The sequence below is a fragment of the Sapajus apella genome, unplaced genomic scaffold (genome assembly GCF_009761245.1).
Source record: "Sapajus apella isolate SASKATOON/1434 unplaced genomic scaffold, GSC_monkey_1.0 scaffold66, whole genome shotgun sequence".
Taxonomy (NCBI): domain Eukaryota; kingdom Metazoa; phylum Chordata; class Mammalia; order Primates; family Cebidae; genus Sapajus; species Sapajus apella.
The window spans coordinates 4,534,391-4,558,220 of record NW_022437006.1 but is presented as its reverse complement, the minus strand read 5'-3'; the positions used below and the strand labels follow the sequence as shown (position 1 = coordinate 4,558,220).

The 23,830-nt window shown below is 34.1% G+C and overlaps 1 protein-coding gene across 1 annotated transcript in view; it reads right to left on the bottom strand.

Annotated features, from left to right (window-relative positions):
• MUC19 (mucin 19, oligomeric) overlaps positions 1-23,830 on the bottom strand; it is a 172,981-nt gene that overhangs the window by 117,364 nt on the left and 31,787 nt on the right. Inside the window, exons 8-28 of the mRNA XM_032248461.1 lie at positions 23,639-23,803; positions 23,373-23,555; positions 22,374-22,556; positions 22,175-22,285; positions 20,429-20,479; positions 19,362-19,421; positions 18,123-18,351; positions 17,223-17,340; positions 16,644-16,704; positions 16,351-16,448; positions 13,343-13,553; positions 11,924-12,046; positions 11,332-11,455; positions 9,752-9,887; positions 7,723-7,815; positions 6,986-7,070; positions 6,681-6,818; positions 5,549-5,698; positions 3,320-3,414; positions 2,791-2,917; positions 1,154-1,400 (exon numbers count right to left, since the gene is read on the bottom strand). Coding sequence (XP_032104352.1) covers positions 1,154-1,400; positions 2,791-2,917; positions 3,320-3,414; positions 5,549-5,698; positions 6,681-6,818; positions 6,986-7,070; positions 7,723-7,815; positions 9,752-9,887; positions 11,332-11,455; positions 11,924-12,046; positions 13,343-13,553; positions 16,351-16,448; positions 16,644-16,704; positions 17,223-17,340; positions 18,123-18,351; positions 19,362-19,421; positions 20,429-20,479; positions 22,175-22,285; positions 22,374-22,556; positions 23,373-23,555; positions 23,639-23,803 — 2,788 coding nt within the window. The remainder of the gene's footprint in view (positions 1-1,153; positions 1,401-2,790; positions 2,918-3,319; positions 3,415-5,548; positions 5,699-6,680; positions 6,819-6,985; positions 7,071-7,722; positions 7,816-9,751; positions 9,888-11,331; positions 11,456-11,923; positions 12,047-13,342; positions 13,554-16,350; positions 16,449-16,643; positions 16,705-17,222; positions 17,341-18,122; positions 18,352-19,361; positions 19,422-20,428; positions 20,480-22,174; positions 22,286-22,373; positions 22,557-23,372; positions 23,556-23,638; positions 23,804-23,830) is intronic.

The following is a 23,830-nucleotide window of genomic DNA, read 5'->3' as shown; positions in this document are numbered from 1 at the left end:
ATGCTTGAATTACTTTGCTCCAGGCAGAGCACAGTGGCTCATGCCTGAATTCCAGAACTTTGGGAAGCCAAGGCAGGTGGATTGCTGAAGTCCAAGAGTTCAAGACCAGCTTGGGCAACATGGTGAAATCCCTTATCTACTAAAAATACAAAAAATTAGTTGGGCGTGGTGGTGTGCACCTGTTGTCCCAGCTACTCAGGAAGCTGAGGTGGAAGAAGCGCTTGAGCCCACAAACGCTGGGAATGCAGTAAACCAAAACCGTGCCACTGAACTCCAGCCTGGGCAATCAAAGTGAGACTCTGTCTCAAAAAAAAAAAAAAAAGGAAGGAAGGAAGGAAGGAAGGAAGGAAGGGAGGGAGGGACGGAGGGAAGGAAATTACTTTGCTCCGAAGTGTAGAAATCATAGCTTCCTCAGACATTACAAAATAGTCAAAATTCTTCAATTCTTCAGGAACTAAGTCTAAATTCTTGGTTATGATCTGACCACTGTCAATGTTTCTAGCCCAATCCTGTATAAAAGCAGCCCATATGCGTGAATTTTTTTCCAGACATTTTCTACATCTGAGTATTCTGTTTACTCCACAGGAAATCATTCTCTACATTTCAATTTTTGTCTGGAAAAAGATTCATTCCCTAGCACAATTCATATGCCTGTCTTCTCTGAGAAGTTTTCCTTAATCTCCTTAGGTAGTGCCTGGCCCCTTCTGCTATCATGCTCTAGGGTACAAACCTCCCTCTAACGGTTTGTGTCCTGCTTACTTGAAGTCGAAGACAATGTTCATCCTGCTCTGCAACTCCAGCACTCAACACCAGACCTGGCACACTGCAGACACTTAATAAGTGTTTGTTAATGATTATTACTGAGACAGCTAGAAAGCATCTTCTGAATAAGAAATCATTTCACATTGTCTGTAGTAGAAGCTGCCAGAATATTTTTCTGCTGGTGATTAAAACAAAACCAGAGTAGGATAAATCATCTATATCCATTAGGATGCAATAAGCCTTCCAGGATAAAAGAGATTTTTATTAAGAAATAAAAATCAAAAGTATGGCAGATCTAAAAAGGCTTCATATTGGCAAAAGACCATTTCTCTGAAAACAATGCAGTCTCTTGATTTCGGTGTCATAGTAAGTATACATGTAATCTCCATACCATTTATTGTCATCAATGTGGATGAGTTTGCCTGGTTTCATGACCTCGTCATTTATGTAGCAGTCACACTGAGATTTCAGTACACAGTTTCCTTCATTATTCTGGTACATTTCATCAGGGCAGGTGCATCCATCAACTGGAACATCTTCCACATCACAGCTCCTATCTCTCTCTGACAATGATCGGCAAGAACTATTACAGGCTTTTACGTTGTACTTGAAAACTAGACCACTTGGACAAGAATGTTCTGTTGGTACAGAGACAAAAGAAAGAATGAATATGTGTATATCCAGGGAAATAAACAATTTTATTTCAGCTTGATGTTCAGAGATATTAGCATGAAATATTCATAATAGAGATTATGAATTTTTTTAAAGTACTTGTTCATTGGGTTTTTTAAATTCTTTTTTGTTTTCAGTCAATGCTGAATTTCTATTATATGTTTAAACACTTTGCTTGGTATTAGCCCATAAACAGGAGAGGTAATATATTGCTTTCATGTGGTGTCTATTCCCGGTAGAAGGACAGTCGTGGTACGTGCTATGAAGAAACCAGAGGGGAGGCACTAAGTATGCACAGATGAGGATCTACGCTTAGTGAAGAGGGTGGGTAGATGAAGAGCAGGAAGACAGCCCAGGGAGAGGTGATTCTATGTCTGAAGAATAGCCTAACTCAGAAAGAGAATGATTATTTTAAAGAGCACATAGAAGAATAGAAGCTGTATGGCCAGAGACAAAGTGACTCAGTGGTTAAAATTTAGAGGGTCCCCTTAAGGAGCTTGGTATTTAGCCTTACAGCAATGAGACATCATTAACTTGTTTTAGACTGAAGTGTCACATGATAAGCTTAGCGCGATGTGGCTTGGTTTTAAATATTATCCTGGTTTATCTGTAGAAAACGGATTAAAGGAAGCCAAGAGTGAATATGAAGGAGGCTTATGGCAGTTACTAAGAGAAGAACAATGGTGGTTTCTTGAACCTGGTTGGTGGCAATAAAGATGGAGAGATGTGAATAACTGAGAGAGATTTGGAAGGTGAAATGGACAGACCTTATTGATTAACTGGATTCAGGCAATGAGGTGTTACATATGATCTACAAGAGATGTGTTTCAACAAAGTTTGCTGTTTGTTTTTTGTTTTTCTTGTGGTAAATCAAGCGTTTTTGTGAAGTCATATTCAAACAGTGCAATAAATATTTTAAAAACAAAGCAAGGTTTTAAAAATATGATAGTTGAGCTTCTAATTTATTGGTTCATTTTTGTTTCTTCTCAACATAAATTATTCGTATTAAAATGTCATTTACAAATGCATTATCAGTCAGAACATTATTTAAATTTCAGCACACAATAATTGAACAGAAACGTATATTTATATATAAATACATATATATTCTGGTTTTGCTTTATATGTGAATATATTAAGATCAATAAATCAAGAATTAAAATATGTAAAGATTGCACAAGGATATTAAAAAAATAAAACCAAAAAAACCCGCCTTTGAAAGAACCAGGTAAAAATTTGTAAACACATATGCCTAAACCACACATACGCAACACACACACACACACACTCACACACACACAAGCCTATAGTGAAACTGAGAAGGAAGTCATTATTGAAATCTTCTCTGCTGCTTACCACATAGGCCAGTTCTCCATCCTACTATGTATGTTTCCTTCTCAGCACACACCTTCACATAGTTGCCTAAAATTGTACATAGGCAGTCTTGACTGTTTTCACAAGTGCAAGTATATTTTTTGCATTCCTTGAAAATAAAAAAATTATATTGTATTATGAAATTACTTGAAAGATCAGGTAAACTAAGTATAATAATTTAGCTCCTAACCATTCTACCCGAAAAAGTTTCTTTGAAACTTTCAAAGACATTTTTAAATATTCAAATAGTAAATGAATTATTAGCCTGCTTGTCAAAACATTTAGAAAAGGCAAAAAGAGAAAATTATTAAAGATTTTTCTTATTTGGGGTTATTTTCCAGCACCACTTTTATCTAACACAAGAATAAATTAATAGAATCTAATGCCTATGTAAGGATATACAATCTATTGACAATGGCTGTTATTTGAAAATATTTAATAACTACATGCTTTTGTCAATATCTGCAAAGTATTTTTCAACAAGAGCTGTTAATATTAGAGCCTCACATACCTCATGATAGGGTTTAGGGTTCACAATTGGGTGGCAGGAAGCAAAAGGCCCGCTTGAATCGAGAAGAATTCCACAGTGCCTTTCAGCAAACTTTTCTGGAAGAAAATCAGTGCACCCAAAATTAGTTTCAATAATGTCATAACTCCTTTTTTTTTTTTTTTTTTTTGAGACGGAGTCTCACTCCGTAGCCCAGATTGTCTCGGCTCATTGCAACCTTTGCCTCCCAGGTTCAAGCAATTCTCCTGCCTCAGCCTCCGGAGTAGCTGGGACTACAAGTGCACGCCATCACGCCCAGCTGATTTTTGTATTTTTAGTAGAGACAGGGCTTCACCACATTAGCCAAGATTGTTTTGGTCTCCTGACCTCATGATCCACCCACCTCAACCTCCCAAAGTGTTGGGATTAAAGGTGTGAGCCACTGAACCCAGCCATAATTCTTTAATTAAAAGAAAAGACATAAAATTGTAACAGTTCTGTCTACTAAAACAATTTTTAAAGTGTTTTGCTGTAATACATCTAACTTGTCACTATATGCAAAATTAGCATGCTGTAATTTAAAAATCTTACACTAAGGGGCAAAGTCTTTGTTAGCTTTGTTTTTTTGGATTAAATCAATTTAGCTTCTCTGAAATGCAGTTTCTACATAAAAATAGAATTAGGGGACCATATTATATCTTTAGATGCCTTTTAACTTTAAAATATATATTTATAGCTAAATTGTGTTGAGTTGGTAAATAAACCAACCACAACACCCTCCGACCACACCATCCCTGTCACTTCAGAAGATTATATCAGTTTTCCTGAAGATCATATATTATCACAATCAGTATCAGTAATTCCAATACACTAATTTTGTTTTTTAATTGATATTCAATTGGCATATAAATAACTAGCACAGTATTAAATTAACAAAAATAAAAATCATAACAATAGCATCTGAGTAGCAAGTGCTTGACCTAATGACTTTTGGAAGGTCTCCATTAAAAAGAAACTAAGACCAATTATTTCCAAAATTTTAACAAATTGGCAACCCAGTATCACCACTTTTTATCTAGATATTACTAACAGATTATTAGAATACAGTTTAATTTTCTGCATTTTATGTTAGGTTCAATATAAAACTGAAAATTAAATTTAATTAATTTCTATATCTCTCCAAAGTGGTGGTATATAGTCTGCTTAACATAAATTGACTTGGTTTCTGATGAGATATATATTCTCATTATAACTGTTTTCACTGCAAAACTCCAAAGCCAAAATAATATGATAATCAAAACCCTGAAATATGTATTATGATGTTTATGTTAATGCTTCTACCAACTCTTTTAAATCAAAATTAGTAGACAAGGCTTTGAAAAGGAATTGCCTTAGTAATGTTAAAATATTATTATAATCTGATGAGACTATTTCAAATTGTATTAATTTAGAAACAACTAACATGTCAATATAATACATTTTAACTTGGCTTCCATTGCACTCGCTTTTTATGAAAGAAGCAATACAAAATAAAGCATTTATTAGTATCAGCAATACCAGTGAGAAAACCAAAGCATGACTTGGATTCAAAATCCTTGGATTGCTCAGCTGTCATCCTTACTCACTAAGGATCCTTCTTAACCCTCTCTGTGCTCCATTGTCAATATCTACATTAATGGGGATAATAGTCCTGCCCATGCTGTTCATGCGTTTTGGTAGAAATAAATTGAACTAATATTTTAAAAGCCTTTTGGTAAGTATAAAAGTAAGCTGAATCATGCCAGTGTAAAGTTTAATTAATGTCTATATTGGGGCTTGGACAGCAAGAGTTAGGACAGCTGAACCTAGCTATAGCTCTATCATCAAGTGGTTTCACCAGTTTCAGTGAGTCTTGGTATTTTAACTAACATTTTTACAACTAAATTAAAGGAGGGATCAACTGAAGAACTAAATATTCCCCAAATCTCTTCAGATCTTGTTATTCTATAATTATGGTACAAATTGTGTAAGAAGGAAAAGAGTAGGTATAGAAAAAGAAGCAACCAAGATGAACTCCCAGTGAAATATTTATTTTGTAGAACTAACATCAACCAGCCAGACTGCTTCTCTGCTGTGTCCTCTAAAATTCAGACAGTACAGCAAACACTAGCTAAAACCAGGATTATCTGATGTGTTGATATTATTACCAGAATAAGCACATACTTCCTAGCACCAAATATGTAATTATAGATTTTGATAGTCAATTAATATTACCTTTTTCTATACTGATACATGAAGAGGGGTTTCCTTTAGGACAGGACATCATTTCCCAAGAATTGGCAAATGCCTGAGATGTCTCCTCCAGTATATTCTGACTTGACATGAAATCATCCTCTGCCTTGTTGTTATAGGAACCACAGAGTCCTGTATAACAGCACACAACAAAGTTGCACATCTCACCTACTCAGTATCTTTGGATTCACATCCTCACTGCACATTCAGTTCTTTGCTCAAGTAGAAACCTGTAGAAGCTATCTGATAATATGTCTTGATTAGCCTTTATACATTAAATAAAATTTCGAGGCATTTCAGATTTCACTGAAATTCCCTTTCATTTGAATTCCAGGAGCACTGAAACACCATTTGCCATGAATGCTGTGTTTTTCCTGTTTGTCACTGTAACCTTATCTCTTTGAGGAGCCAACAGAAAGAATGCTTACAAGTAAGAACTTATAGCTCACATTTGCACAATTTCAGTGTGGAGGGTCGAATCATGCTGAGCGCTATATGCCTTTTTTACCTGGACCCTTCTGACCTGAGTTACATTTTTTCCTTTGCGTAAATAAGCTACCTTCTCAAGTAAATGTGTATTACAAAAACTTCTACTGTTTATAAATTAATACTTTTTGTGGAATTTTCCATAATCTTTGTTTTGCTCAACATCCATGGCTGTAGTTAGGAACTGATTTCTAAGACAGAAAACATCAGTGAAAGAAATGACCATATGATTTCCCAGAAAGACAGGTAATAGTGTAGCTCTTATATCAACTGTGATTTTCCAAAGATTTATATCTACAGTGTTTTCATTTATTCAACTACAGGTAAAAGCCTTGGTAGCACTAGCAAAGTAAAACATTAACGCATATATTATCAAATTTCATTTAAATGACAGTCAATTTAAGATGTTTAAACTATTTAAATTGCTAAAATCTTTGGAGGATAGATTTTGTAATAAGTCATCTTTATTATGAAAAGCAAGTTGGAATTATTTTACTACAATGTGGAAGGACAGATTAAGTCAAAATGGTTTACTGGTTTATTGTTACTAATTAAGAGACAATGAAAATTAGAATAAATGATGGTTATATTTCAGCCTTGGGAATAAAACTGTATCCAGAGAACTCACCCACAGTGTCTGTGAATTGGTTGGGTGGCATAGAAACATATAATTGCATCACAGGAACAATTTGTATTTGTAGTTTTACATGAAAGTATGTTTCTACTTGAAGGTATGAGGAAGATGCATTGAAGATCTGTATTTTATCTGTTAAAATAATTATGAACATTAATAACGATGTGTTCAATAGTTTCTACTTTCTTAAAATAGCTTAATATTTTGATATCTGTTAAAAATTAGAACCATAATATCTTTAAAAATTACATAAATGACTGCATCGTACACTTCTTTTAAAATGTTGTTATTAAACTTACCTGAATAGTAATAACCTTGGTTACTAATCTTGTCATTTGTGACTGTTCCATCACTGTTGAATATATATTTGTCAACTGGAACAGACTAATATTTAAAACACTTTGTTAGTTAATATTAATTTACAATATTAATTTTAATATATGAACCCCAATTTTATGTCATAAGATGTTTAATGCTATTGGATTAATTTATGAATATCTAAAATACAGAAATTTTTAAAGCATTTTTAAGGCACATTTTGCTTCATTGTTTCTCACACCAACTCTGTGTAGCAGACTGTAAAGAAATCTTCATCCCCAATGTGTAATGCAGACATGGAAACCCAGGATGGTAACTTGGGTATCCAAAGGTTAAACAGCTTGTAAAGGCCAAAGTCTAAACTAGTTGTTCTCCCTTCCCATTTAAGTCTATTTCCCTCATAATGTCAATTTCAAATAAATAAAACTCTAAACAAATGCCATTGCCTTCCTTCACAAATGGTCTGCAAAGTTTAATGAACACATAAATTTGATCTATAATGAACATATTAATTGTGTATCAATGGTAATTTTGATATACTTCAGAAACTTTGCAACTAGCCAGCTCCTCCAGAGACTTTATCAATTCTCTATGCAATTTTACTTAAGCTTTTAGTGTACATAGTTAAGCTTCTCTTCTTCAACCTCAAAAATCCTGAATCTGTAAAATAAATGATATGATTTGACTCTGTATAAACCTTAGGAAGCTGATTACTTACAGAATTCAAGAGAAGTGTAACACTATTTAAGCACGTTCCTGTCTGACCACTTGGGCATGGACGGAGCTCAACACTAATAGACCAATCTTCATTCTGTAAAAAATGCATTTCATTAAAATGTTTATTAGAATGTCATTTAATGCTATTTATGGTATGCTATTACTATGTAATTCATTCACAATGCATATTTGAATTTTAAATATGTACAATTCCTACTACAATCCGAGTGCTCTGAGAATAGAAACCTAGTTTGGCCCATGGTGCAGCATCAGGACTGGCCAAGAGCTTTATAGATGGTCCAAGTATCTTGCATAAACTATATCCATGTAGTCTACCATTGATGGATTTTCATAGTCTTCATTTTTTAATTTTCTCTTTACTTTTTGTCTCCCCAAAGGGAATGTGCTGCCACATACAGATTCTTAGGAATTAGCAGTAACATAGTTTACTGCTTCTCTGGACGGTTCACATGTCCTTTTAAATCTTATGTGAGAGGTATTTAATCTGTAAAACTGTAATATAAATTAAATCAAACATGGACTTCCAGTTCTCATTTCAATGTCTGGAAATCCGTAATCTACAAGAAGCAAATGTTCCCTATGCTTTGTCATTTATCCCTTTTACTTTCCCCATCCTGTATCCTATTGGATTTAGAGGAGCATAAAAAGAAAGAAAGGCAGGCTGGGCGTAGTGGCTCATGCCTGTAATCCCGGCATTTTGGGAGGCAGCGGTGGACAGATCACCTGAGGTCAGAAGTTCAAGACCAGCCTGGCCAACATAGTGAAACTCGGTCTCTACTAAAAACATAAAACTTAGCTGGGTGTGGTGGTGGGCACCTGTAATCACAGCTATTCAGGAGGCTGAGGCAGAAGAATCCCTTGAACCTGTGAGGCAGAGGTTGCAGTGAGCCGAGATCATGCTATTGCACTCCAGCCTGGGAGAAAACAGTGAAAGTGCATCTCAAAAAAAAAAAAAAAAAAAGAAAGAAAGAAAGAAAAAAGAAGAAGAAGAAGGAGAAGCAGATTATGTTGGTAGGCAATCAGGAAGCTTTATTTTGGAAGAGTGACTTTTAGTAGCAGCGACTACATTTTGCAGCTTAGAGGACATTAATCCACATTTTTCACTTCAGGATTCACAAATTCTGTTAATCTTCATTTCTTACCAGAAAGATTATATACGATCACTAATTCTCAGGTAGACTAGATTGCTAATCCTTTGTAGCACAGACTACAAAATGGAATCACTCTTTATTGAAATCAAATTCAAATTTCAGTACTGAAAAGAATTTAAATGTAAGAATAGCCTCTATCATAGTGGTACTATTGTGCTATAAAAACTAACAATAAATTTAAGAGAATAATAATGAAAGAGGAAGATTCTTCATGGAATGTAAAAGATTGTTTTATATGAAGCAGTAGTGAACACACACAAAGGAAAGTAGGAGAATGAAATAATTTCCCAGTGTATTTAGATGATTATGAGCGATTATTTGTTGGGTTTTTTTGCAAGGAATTTCCAAGGAGGACAGGTAATATTAATTTAATACCCGCAGGTAATGCCATCAGTGCCAATATGTGATAGAAAACATACTGAAATACATAACCAGTAATTGAAAGATTGTTCATTTTTTTATTTCTTTTTTTTGAGGTGGAGTCTCCCTCTGTCACCAGGCTGGAGTGCAGCTGCGCATTCTCGGATCACTGCAACCTCCGACTCCGTGGTTGAAGTGTTTCTCCTCCCTCAGCCTCCCAAGTAGCTGGGATTACGACATGCACCACCAAACCTAGCTAATTTTTTTTGTATTTTTAGTAGAGAAGGGGTTTCACCATGTTGGCCGGGATGGTCTTGACCTCCTGACCTCGTGATCCGCCCGCCTCAGCCTCCCAAAGTGCTGGGATTACAGGCCTGAGCCACTGCGCCCAGCCTATTTCTTTAAATAGTAATTCAAGGTGAAGACTGTGTTTTAAATTGGTTGAGAAATAGTTTTTTTGTATATCAGTTTCCTCAAATATTGCAGGCTATTACATACGTGAATGGCCAGGAAGTGGCAGTTTCCAGGATGGTTGTACTTAACACCATCAAAGGTGGTAAAGGAACTTCCTTCCACCTTACATCTTCCAGGGCATAATGCTTCAGTGCAAGACCACTTTGCATCTTGGCATGTGCTGTTAAAATGTAACAATTATATTAAGGGTTATCAGTTGTGTTATCTCTGTGGTGAAAATAAAATATCACACTAAAAGTTCATAACAAGTTAAGACATTTGGTTTAGCTTTATTAGACCATCTTTATTTCCCACCCAACATCTCAGCACTGATAGTGTCTCATTGATGGTAGTATCCTGATGTTTCAGAAGCCTTGATTAAATAATAACTTCTCATGAATTAAGCATATAAAACTCATAAGCTGGATTTCAGAGATTTGTTTAAATAGAGCACAGGTCATTATCAATATTAAAATACCTGCTACAAGCCACATTGTAGACATGTACCACACAATACGGTACAAAGACATTAGAGTGAGCTTTTGAAATGCGTCTCGTCTAAATTGAGATCCACTATAAATGTAAAATACACACAGATTTTGAAGATTTATAAGAAAAAAAATTGTAAAATCTCTCATTAACTTGATTTCATATTAACTTTATGTTTAAATGATAGTATTCTAAATATATTGCATTATATTAAATACATGACTAAAACGAATTTCACGTGTTTGTTTCTTCTTATATTTTAAAAATGTGTCAAGTGAAAAATGTTGAATGATATATGTAGATCATTTTGCAGCCCACATTGTATTTCTCTTGAGCAGTACTGTTATACACATTCAATAAATTATAATTACTGTTATTTCTAATTCTTAATACAAATTAAACTTTATTAATACAACTATAATATAAATTAATATTATTATAACCAAAATAAAACGTTTTCCATCTATAGAGAAAATAGGTTTTTTATTGAGCCAAATTATGTTCCCATGAAGACACAATACATTTCTAGAAAAGTATTTTGTAGTATTGCAGAAATTTAGAGCTTCAGAGAAAAGCCATAATGAAGAATGGGGAAATCTCAATGATCATTTCATTGTTACAGAACTCAGAAGGAAGACTCAAGCTGAGTATTCTCTTAATCAAGAAATAGTCTACAATAACTTTGGTACATTAAAATTTACTGCTGAATATTATTTATCTTTACCATCTAGCCACATATAAAAATTATTTGAAAAGTATTCAGCTCTTTCTAACTGTACATTTTGTTAAATATTCTTGGCATAATGAGATTATTATTTTATTATCATAACCAAAATCTTATTCTGTATTTTGCTCTATATTTGCAACTACCAAGTGATTTACTATTTAAAACACTGTTCCTGTTAGTGAACATGATCTTTTAAAGGTACATAGAAAGATCATGTAGTTAATAATAAAAAAGAACACACTGTGCCTTTCTAAAAACAAAACATCAACAACACAGAAAATGCAGTGATATTGCTTTCCATTTCTTAAAAGTTTATTTTAAGGGGGCATTCAGGAATTTTTTCAAATTAGATAAAAATATTGGTATTATTTCACCATCCATAATACATGAACAAAAAGCACACACATACCACTGAGAACCACAAGGACCTTCTCGGACTTCTCCTGCCTGATACACTTTTCCGTTGGATTCACAGGGACATTCAGCCTTTAATACACATTTTCCTTTCTCTCTAATGTCATCCAACAGATAATCTACAACACATTGTATAAAGTTAACCTCAAAACTCTTAAAACATCAGTAAGTTGTCCAGCAGTGCTTTGTGAAATCACTCTTGAGATAGTTCTTTCAAGCGTAACATGCACTGAAAATGGTAACTTCTTATTAAAGCAATTACTCTTTGAGAACTGGTAAGAGGACAGAAAACAATTTTCTGAGTCTGAGTTACTGCTACACGGTGCACAGCCCTACTGCAGTCAATGTGGGACTAAAGCATATTCTGTGGACTACAGGAGCCCTCAGGTACTATAGATATGGAAATATGCATTAGCATTAAAATTTTCTCTAACCCTCCTCTGCAGTTTGCTATGAGGATGGATTAGAAATAGTTAAATTGTTGGAATGTTGTGCTACAAATAAGACATCACTCTGACATGATTTGAGTCCCACTTTGTTTTCGCTTTTGTTCTGTTTTAGTGTAAATACTCTCATAGGTGTACTACCTTCTGGGCAGGTGCAGCCGCTCACACATTCACTGTCTTGAAAAGGAGCCACATTGGAACAAGTTGCAGGATTGGAGAGTCCACATTCTTTGTAGATATGCTGTTCTGGACATCTTTGTGTTTCTGGAGAAATAGAGAAATATGTATACATGGATATGGATATTAGAACAAACTAAGTATAATGAATACACAGTCTTCTAAGGAGGAGTTTTCTTTTTTTTTTTTTTTTTTTTTTTTGAGATAGAGTCTCACTCCATCACCAGGTGCCAGGCTGGAGTGCAGTGGCGTGACCTCGGCTCACTGCGACCTCCGACTCCCGGGTTCAAGCAATTCTCCTGCCTCAGCCTCCCGGGTAGCTGGGACTACAGGCGTGCACCACTACGCCCAGCTAATTTTTTTTGTATTTTTAGTAGAGACGGGGTTTCACCATGTTGGCCAGGATGGTCTCGATCTCTTGACCTCGTGATCCACCCGCCTTGGCCTCCCAAAGTGCTGGGATTACAGGCGTGAGCCCCTGCGCCCGGCCAGGAGGAGCTTTTCAAATGGAATTCTTTGAATCTGATTTACAAGGTAGAAGTCAGTCTTTAAAGATACTCAATACAACTAAATTATGTCAAATTTTGTGTATTATTTTATGATACAGTATTTAATTTGGAGGAAATATATATTGTCTACAATTTCATTTATATTCTACTTGTATTATGAGGATTGACTTAAGCATATGTGTAAAGTATATTTGTATGAAACTCATATTTAGGTTTTATTAATCTTTTTGAAAGAAAATGATGGTACTAGTCAGTATACATTTGATCAACTAGTTATTTTTTACAGAATTTACCCGTGGTCTTCCATGATTTTTACTGATTGTAATGAGTACAATGTTTTAAATTAAGATCTTAACACAAAGAACTGCAACTTGAAGTGAGTCATGCCACCTAAACAAACTTTTCCTCATAAGTACATGTGACAAACAAGACTTCAACCTCTTGGCCGGGCACGATGGCTCACGCCTGTAATCTCAGCACTTTGGGAGGCCAAGGCACACGGATCATGAGGTCAAGAGATTGAGACCATCCTGGCCAACATGGTGAAACCCTGTCCCTACTAAAAAACACAAAAATTAGCTGGGTGTGTGGCATGCAACTGTAGTACCAGCTACTCGGGACGCTGAGGCAGGAGAATTGCTTGAACCCAGGAGGCGGAAGTTGCAGTGAGCCAAGATCGCGCCACTGCACTCCAACCTGGCGCCTGGCAACAGAGCCAAGACTCTTGTCGCTAAAAAAAAAAAAACAACTTCACCCTCTCTAAGATCCCCTTCCAGGACTTAGAATCATTTGAGATTTCTTTGCAATACAGCTTAACTTTAAAGTACTATAGAAACTTACAGAGATGTAGCCTACAATGAAGGTAAAAACCTACCACAAGCCACATCAGAATCGCTTCTCCAGGATTCAAAGATGCCAGGACCATCTGAGGCACAGAGGCGGGACAGTTCTGAATACGTGTCACATGTGGATGTTTTGTCTCTAGTTTGACAGTATTCATCAATGCAGATCATTTTGTAGTCATTGGAGAGAGCAACAACCTTTCCACATTTCTCAAAGTAGGTTCCAATAATTTTGTTACAGTACTACAAAATAAAGCATATTTTATTAAAATAGGCAATAAAAATAAGAAAAATGGACAATAAAGTGAATTTTTTAAAGAATAATTACAGAAGAGCTTTTTTTTTTTTTTTTGCTTCTTTTTGCATCATATCCCATAGCTTTGACAAAGAGAGTTCTTGGATGTTGTTTGAAACAGAGCTTTTTGAAGTATCACATTTGGTAAAATGACTCCTAAATGAATACAATTGGATTCCTGGCATTTTGGATTGTTGTATAATGGCATTGGTTGAAATAGAGGCGTTTGAAGTAGTATATCTGGTAAAGTGATTCCTAAAAGAAGACTTCTGGATACTTGGCATCCTGGATTGCTATGTAATGACTTCAAAAATTATTGTACTTAAACTTACCCAAACTGTCTTTAAAGGTGACATGAATTTTAGAACTAGAGAAAATGGAATGGTTGAGAAGAAGAGAGATTGATAAATGCCTAAGATTGGGATGGTACCTGATGAAATATCATAATAGACAGAAGGGATATTGTCGTTTTAACTGTTAACCTGCTTATATTTTATGATCAAATAGATGACCATAAAATAAATTGACTCTGTCCTTTCTTAGTCAGAGTCATGTGTATTTGCTCTGGAAACAACATATTTGTTCTGTTTCAGTAAAAGAAGTAGAGATATATATTATTGAATGAAAAAAAGTTCAAATTTAAACATAATTCGACCACCATACAGCTGTTTTCTATTTTAACGATTTGTTTTTAGAGAAACAAAACCTACTGTTGAACAAATGTACAATTTGTATCAAGTAGGCTGGAGACAGGTTGATAACATTCTCCAAATGAGGTATAAAATTAAGTGAAATAAAAATCTTCAAATATTACTTTTTCATCTATTATTTTTGTACATTTTTTCACTAGATTACAGATTTCTCTAGAGCAAAAAATACAGCTTTTTATGCTCTGGGCTTAACACACTATCTTGTACATAAGTTGGTCCTTAATAAATATGCATTGTTTTGAACATAAATTTATGTAATCATGTAACTAATGTTTTTGAGCAACAAGGAATGTTTTCAACATATTATGCAACTACTACAATACATAATCTTTGTTATCATGGGACTCCTAATTTTATACAGAACACATGAGAAAAACTTGGGCAATTTTTATAGATGGTATCTCATTATCAGTACCAATGAGAGCCATAAGGTAACAAAAGAAAGAGAAACCAATTCCAACTGCAAAGATCAAGGAAGATTTCACAATGAAGATGACAGATGGTCTTGTGTAATGCCATGGTGTAATTTGCTTTGCTTGAAGATGACAGGATGGCTATGATTGCAACACCCTCTTTCAGTAAAAATAAAATATATATATATATATATATATATATATATTATCAATACTATCCACATATCTCTTGATCTTGAGAATTCTATTCTAATTGAAATAGGAATGAGTGAACATTCATTAAATCACCAAATGGATGCAGTCTAACAAAATCAACATAATAGAATTACATAACTGCAGAAAATTCACAGAGTAAAAGAAAACTATTTGTAAATGTTGTTGTCAAAAACATTATTCATAACTTCCTCAAAAAGAAAGCCAAAGATATGAGGAATGACCATTCAGACTGGACATCTGGGGCAAAAGTAAGGGAGTGGGACATAGTACATGGATTTCAAACTGTAAGAAAGGAATCAAGTCAGTATCCATTAAGAGATGATAGTGGAAAGGTGAAGCATGTCAGTTTACATACAGACAAACTAAAACATTGTGCAAAGGAAATTGTAATCATTACATTAATATATGGTAAATATCATAGTGTTTGGGGGGGTTATTTTGGCCTGTACCGCTAGACTAAAGCTGAAAAATATAGGAACATTGGAGAGGAAGTAGTTGCAGAATTCAAAGAAGTGCTCAGAAGAATATGAAACCAAAAGCTTAAATTGGAACCAAGGGCTACAAGGCCAGGGTAATAAGAACAGCATAATAATGGCATAAATACAGACACATAGACCAGTGAACAGAGTAGAGAGCCCAGAAATAAATCCAAACATACACTGTCAATTATTTTTGAGAAAGACACCAAGAAGACACAATGGCAGAAAGGATGTGTTCTTTACTAAATGGTGCTGGAAAAACTGGCTTTCCATATGCAAAAGAATAAAATTAAAGGCGTATATCATATCATATACAAAAATCAATTCAAAATTAATCAAAGACCTAAATTTAAGACCAGAAAATATAAAATGTCAAAAGGAATATAGAGGAAAAGGTCATGGACATTGGCCTTGGCAGTGATGTTTTGGATATCACACCAAAAGCTCAGGCCACAAAAGCAAAAATAAACAAATGGGACTGCATCAAACAGTACTTCTGCATAGCAATGAAATGATTAACAAAATTAAAGGGTAGCCTGAAAATTGGGGGAAAATTGCAAACCATGTATCTTAATCTGATTGGGGGATAATATCCAAAATTTATAAAGAACATATAAAACTCAAAAGTGGAAAAAGGAAGAACCCAATTAAAAAATGGGCAAAACACTGAAACACACATTTTTCAAAAGAAGACACACAAATGTCCAATAGGAATATGAAAGGTGCTCAGGATCATTAACCATCCGGGAAATGCAGATCAAAACCACCAAGAGCTATCACCTCACACCTGTTAGAATGGCTACTATCAAAAAATTAAAAGATGCCAAACTCATGCCAGACAAACATGTATATGTGTTGTGTACCCTAAATGTAAACAATGGGAACTATTGCTAGAATTTGCCACACAAGGAAATATAAGTTTCTTGCCTGTATTCCATCTTCACAAACTTCATAGATTTTACCAACAGCACTGGGACAATTACCAGGAATTTTACTATTGGCAATGTGCTCATTAATATCTTGTCCTTAAAAAGAAAGAATTATTTAAGTTATTCTTTTTATGTGTGCATTATTTTCAAGCTACACATAGACTTGGCAATGTAGATTTTTTTATTTTAACAAGTTCTCATTCTTTATAAAAGGCACATGATTATTTTTACTTTCGTTTTTAAATTTGTTTTAGAAAGCAAGTTCTTAAACATGATACATTGGAATCTTACCTGGAGTGCTGTTGAAGTTACCACAAAGACCACAAGTTGGATACTGCTTGTGAAGAGTTAGCTTTAAAAAAAAAATTACATGTATATGTTCATGAAATATTAAACATATCTTAAAATGAACTCAAACCAAAAGGCTGTGCTTCCTCAAATTCAATTACATATAGGCCAGTTACTTAGGGGTTTTAAAGGTCTTTTTCTTAAGGACCTGGCTCTGTAATTTGAAATAGGTCCTGACTCTACCATTTATGATGTGTCTTCAAAAAGATTATTTGGTGAAAAAGTAATTGCAGTATTTGCCATCTAAAATTAATGGTCAAAACCACAATTACTTTTGCACCAACCTAATAAGTTTTCTTACTCTGTATTTTCTGAGCTTCATCATCTCTAAAATATGATTAGTAATAGAATGTACTTTAAGATATTTTTGAATATTAAATGAGATAATTCTTAGTATAGTGATGAATACGTAGAGATTTCTCAATAAACCTTAGCTCTTACTTCCCTTATAATGTATTGTTTTTATAACTTAACAAAAGGACAAAAAGCACAGGATTACAAGAAAATCATAGATAGACTTACTGAGAGTTTGTTATTTTTGTCCCACATTAAAGTCAGGATTCCTCTACGGCTATTCAGAACATTATATTCTCCAAATTTTTTAATGTGAATCAACTTATTGTTATATGGTATCTGTACACTGAAAAGTATAAAATACAAGTATAGGTAAAAAGGTAAGAATCATACTATTATATGTTTTTTGATAATTCATGTCACACAACAATTTAGTATCTTATAGATATAATTCTTGCTGGTAAATATTAAAGTTTTCTTATCAATTCAAAAAAGGAGAAACAGTGTCTTTTCTGAATATCAGATGAACTTCTAAAAAACAACTAATAGATCCTTGGGGCTTTGGAAAAATTAACAAGATGACACTGGTTCAGTGTCAGAAAAAAAATGATGAAATAACTTGAAATGTTCACAAGTAGAATATCATGCCTCATTTTCTTATCCTGGAAAGTATTCAAATATGCCATCCCTTCCAAATCCGAATTGTTCCCTCTAAAAAGCAAGGACTACAAGTTCTACTCTCTTCAATTTCTAATTTATAAAATCTCAAATTTATATTGGTGTTAAACTTGCAAATGACAAGTGAAATATCCTGAAATATTCAACAAAAATATTCAATTTTGTTGAATACACATTTTTCCCGTAATCTAGATACTCAGTATAGTCAAACAAATTTGTTTTTCCATCTTGTTATAGGAATAAATATAATGTCTTAAAATCCCAAATATGTCAAAGTCTTACACATTTATCAAACTCTTGGCCAATAATCAATTATAAATATCATTATGAGCATCAAAATCAGAAGTAAGTACCATCTCCCTTTTTATCTTTTTCTTTTCCTTTTTCTTTTTTTGTTCAGATTACTTAAAATAATTTTATATCATTTACCCAAAACATTACGGTATTTACCTTTCTCCATGAACTAAAATAGTGTCACCAAAAATAGAGATGTCATTATTGTCAATGAGAACTGTTATTTTTTCAATCTCGCTATCATTGTTTCGTTTGATCTCAATATTGAAATCTCCTCCAGATTCAACACAGTGACGACAGAAAGTGTATGGGCATGAAGATTCAAAGGAAAAGATTCGGCCATTGAAAGATTTATATGCTCCTTTGCTCCAGGTAGACGCTTCACCTACAAAATATTCAGAGAAACATGTACATAATTATTTAGAACAATTAGCATAACTTCTAGATCTGTTTTTTTTTTTAGATCTGTTTTAAAGTGTTTTTGTCCTAAGAGAAATAAAATCATATAAAATCACTGAAAGGTTCCACTCTCATAGTCACCACATAAATCAGTGTTTGCTTTCTTTCATCACTGCAAAGATTCACTAAAACTAGTACGTGAGTACTTCTTTAGAGTACCCTAAGTTGGCCATTCTGGCTAAAACAAAGCAAGACTAAAAATATGTTGTCTCCCATAGGAAAACAAAACTTGTCTCTAATACGGGAAGGAATACATGGAGGGAAGTGGTGGTTTGTATGCTTTCTTGCTTTGCTTCTTTTACAGAGGTTTTTCTAAGTCTGAATGAGGTCCCATTTATAGTGAATGAAGGTAAAGAATTATATCATTTGTCTCTCTACATAAATATATATATATATATATATGTGTGTGTGTGTGTATGGATGTATGTGTGTGTGCGTGTATGTGCGTATACATGATTTTTGGAGGAAAAAATGGTACAAATGTGATGTCACTCAAACATACAGTGATTAAACAGACAGATGACAGGGACATTTTTCAAACTAGTTTCAGGCTGGGCACAGTGGCTCATGCCCATCATTTCAGCATTTTGGAAAGCTGAGTTGGGAGGATCATTTGAGGCCAGGAGTTCAAGACCTGAATAGGCAACATAGCAAGACTCCACTTCTACCAAGCAAAAGAAATATCCACTCATTGTGGTGCCTTCATGTAGTCTCAGCTACTCAGGAGGCTAAGGCAGGGCGATTGCTTGAGACCAGGAGTCAGAGGTTATAGTGAGCTATGATTTCACCATTGCACTCCAGCCTGGATGGCAAAGTTAGACCTTGTTAATAAATAAATAAAACTAGTTTCAAATCTTGTGAATTTGATTCTATGACCTCATTAGGTACTGGCTTGTGCATAAATATATGGATGAATATCACAACCATTTTACTTACCAATAATTGCACTTGTTTCTGAGTATTTTGGAGTTGCTTCTGGAATATGGGATCCTTTTTCTATTCAACACAATGCATAGATTATTTCAATTTTAAGATATATATTCATTCTAAATATATAAGATATTGAAACTTCTACATGGGAACTTAAAAGTTGGTATAGAAGACCATCAATGAATGTTTTATTCTGTATATTATATAACATATATAACTTTGTGAGAACTGGGACTTGCCAAAGTCATATACATGATTATCTCTGAAGTTCATATTTTTTCAGTATGTTCATGAATCATTAAGAGCTTATGCATTTGGGATCCTGTACAATTACTAATTTGTGCTTCCCCCCTTACAGAAATATTTTTTCACTTTGGAAATAAAACATTGCATTCTCATTTTTATCAGAAGCCATGGCACAAATAAGACCAACGTACATTTTAGTCAATCAGTCTATTATCTAATACTAATAATTTTATTATCTGTATGTGAGGAAAATGTATTTCTCCCACTTACATGGAAAAATCTGTATACTTTAAAACTACATTTATTATGATTGTTTATATCTAATGACCCTTTATGTAACCAAGTAAATTTATATTCAATCTTAGGGTAAGGTCTAAAAGTAAGCAACAACAACAATAACAAAGTGGATATTTTGATAGAATTATAAAATCTTTTTCAAAATGCTCTTTATCTATCTTGAAGCTTCTTCTCTTTACTACAAGTTGTCTTTACTCAGACTGAGTGGAAACAGTTTGAACTCCTAATTTATTTATGAAGGAATTTTAAAAATGTATGTCTAAAATAGTAAAAGAGTTGTAATCTATTTTATTCAAATTCCCTTAAAATGTGATTTAATCTCTCTTATTCATAAAATTATTTCAAATACTTAGTTGATCATCTAAACTTTAGTATCCAAAGAGAAGCAGCACTTAAGAGCTCAATATGAGAAACAATAATATCAAGTCCTAGTAAATCAATAATCAGCAGAACATCACAACATTGTAAGCACATGTGTATGTGTGTGTATATGTATCTTTTTAAATACCCAAAAGCATAAATCAAATTACCTGGAGTATTGAGTGGTTCAGACGTACTGTATTCAGATGAACTGGTGACACCTATTTTAATACAAAAGGATTAGCCTATTTTATGTGTATGATTTTACTTGGTAAAGTAATTTTTAAAGAAAATCTAATGGGTAGACCATAGATCCTAGACCAGTAATGCTAATACTAGCAGACTAAGACTATGTAAAGCTGTAGAAGAAAAAAAAAATCAACTCAAAAACCTGCTAGGGTAAGAAAATTAAATGCCTTGCCTCTAAATTAACTACAGCAAATCAATTTTTGTTTTCTAGGTCATTTGTCTTAAAACTTGTCAAAGGTAAAAGAACAAGGTTCAGTAGACAGGGCTCTAGGTCTCCTATCCCACTGTCAACCAAACTGTTTCTCATTCTGAATTGTTTTAGTTTTAGGAAACCTAGGAACTATTTCAAGAGGTCAACTGAACAAAAGATTCTGCACTCAGAAACTAGTAATATGAAAACCACTAATCTAAATGAACTGACGCCTTCATTAATGTCAAGAGATTCAGACTTCTCATTGCAAAGCCACTAGATTGACCGCCATTATATACACTACCAAAAGTAACACTACTTAGTAAAGTCTATCTCATGTGGAAAAATCAAAGCAGTTAAAACCTGACATCCAAATAGCAAAATATATATATATATTCCTCAAATTCGCAACCACTCCACACTGGAAACATTAGACATAATTATTCTGAATACATTTCTCAGGAAGAAAACCTAATTTGAATACCTGAGCTGATGGCAGCCTGTCTAGAGATCAGAAATTAGGTGTCTTTTAAATCATTTGTACCAACTGTGATTAAACAAAATCAGTGCCAATAAATAATGAACGACTTCAAATTTCTTAGTTCCATGGAAGAGTTGACTTCAAAATTGATGTCCAAACATTAAGAACAACCAAAAGTAAAATTATTATTTCTGTATGACCAGGCCTTTCTTGGAACAAATTAATTGATAGTCAATCCTGTGTCTGGTCAACTGTTACTACATTACACTATATCTCTTGATAATTATATATAACTTGTTTAGAAAAAAGATATTAATCCTAAAGTTGAATTCTAAAGATGAATCCTGAATACTTTCCACAACTTCCATTTGACGGGAAGTGAGCCACTGCCCCCAGTTCTATTGTCATCTATTCTAGTGGTTCCCAAGATTTTCCAGCCCTGATAACAGCATCAAAACAATTTCTGCATCAATAATACATATTATTTTAACAATGTGTACTACAAATTCCAAGACTATGCAATCGTTTTCATTAAGTGGAGATATTAAATTTTATGAGGATTTCAAAAATGGATGCAAGCCTTACTCTTCTCAGCAATAGGCTCGCAAAGAAAACTAAAGTCACCAAGTCCAGATACAGGATACAAAGTTTGAGCTCAATAGTTCAGCTGCTAGCTTAACTATCTCTTCAACTGAATCCAAATCAATTTTGCATAAAGGCAACTAAAAGAATTCCACGTTGATATATTCACAGCCATGAAACCAGTTCCACATCTTATGCCAACAAATGTTAATCATTTGCCTGATCATATCTAAACATATTTCAACATTTTAAAATGTAGACCTGCTTTTTATATGATTGCTATTAATAATGATTTCAATTTTTACTGTTATTTTAAGATGTATCTTAGAATTCTGATTTTCTGATCATCAGAAATCTCAATGCCTATGCCATAGGAACAAGACCCAGTAACATTATTTCCGTTATCACAGGTACCTGTACCACTAAGGCCAGTTTCACCATTTAGTCCAGAAGCACTAACACCAAGTCCATCTGTACTCTTACTTTCTCCACCACTTCCAGAACCAGAAGACCAAGTGTTTCCTCCTAATGGAAAATCAAAATGTAAATAAAAGAAATAAAGAAGAAAGAAATTAATTGGAATTTCTTAGAAATAGAGTCCAGGTTAGGATACCTGAGTCACTGACATCAGATCCAGGACTCAAGCTTCCAGCCTTAGCAGGTTCACTGCTTCTCTTTCTATTCCCACCAGTTCTACTGACTTTAAATCCATGTTGATCAGATGACCCCAATATGACTCCTGAATCTTCAGAGATACCACCAGGATATTCAAACCCATTTTTTGCACTTGAGCCACCTGTTGAATACAAAATATGGTCACTAGAATTACTTTCAATGCATACCATGATTCAGAATTGTTCCATGCACAGAAAGTAACTATCAGCACCTCAAACTATAGCCTCTAGAACTACCCACTCCATTTCCATCAAAATTTTTACTACTGTTGCCATTGTCACCAGATTGATTTAAACCAGAGTCTCTAAAGTCAAATTCAGCTCCAACCTTCATTTCTCCAAGTCCCAATTCAAATAACTAGGACTTTCCCACTGGTGAAGAAATAAAATGTTAATAAAATAATGGATGAAAGGTTGAAATCATTTTAGATTTCACCAGAGCAGAGTCCAGGACTAAAGCACCTGAGCCACTGACATCAGACCCACTGCTGCTCTGCTCATTCCAACCAGATCCATTTCTTTCAAATCCCTTTTGACCAAATTTCACTGAATCAAAGCCTAAATTTTTTGATATATCACAAAAAAAATTATCCCTTTTTATCGGACTGGTACCAATTACATGATAGAAAATGATTATCATAGAATGCATTTCAATAAGTTTATTATTCAAATTTTTATGCAAAGACATTAAATAACAATACCTAAGCCACTGGAACTAGGTGCTGGAGTAACTTTTATTCCATTTTCACTAAGGTCATTATCACCAAATTTCCCTGAATCAGAATACCTAAAATCAAATCCAGCTCTAACTTTTTCTCCTCCAAGTCCAAATTCAAGAGACTCAAGCATTCCCACTAATAGAAAAATCAAAATATTTTAAATAAATTCATATTTGGAATTCAGTTGTATATCTCAGGAACGGAAACTGGCTAAAATACCTGAGCTACTGGCATCAGATCCAACACCTTTGGATCCAGCCTCAGCAGATACACTGCCACTCACTCCATTCCCTCCAATTTCCTTGATTCCAAATCCCTTTTGGCCAGAATCCCATAAATTGGATATCAGATTTCGAGAGCCACCACCAACAAATTGATTCTCACTTCTTAAACTGGTATCACCTGCAGAATATAAAATAAATGTCACGATGTATTAAAAACATATGATTCAAATGTTTTTATGCACAAAAGTCAGACATTAATACTTAAATCAACGGAAATAGATCCTCCAGAACTACTCATTTGATCTCCTTCAACTGTTTTGCTAATAATGCCACTGTCACCAAATGAACTCGAATCAGAAACTTCAAAACTAAATGCAGCATCACCTTTCCCTGCTGCAAGTTTCAAACCAGAAGAAACAGTTCCAACTAACGGAAAAATCAAAATATTACTAA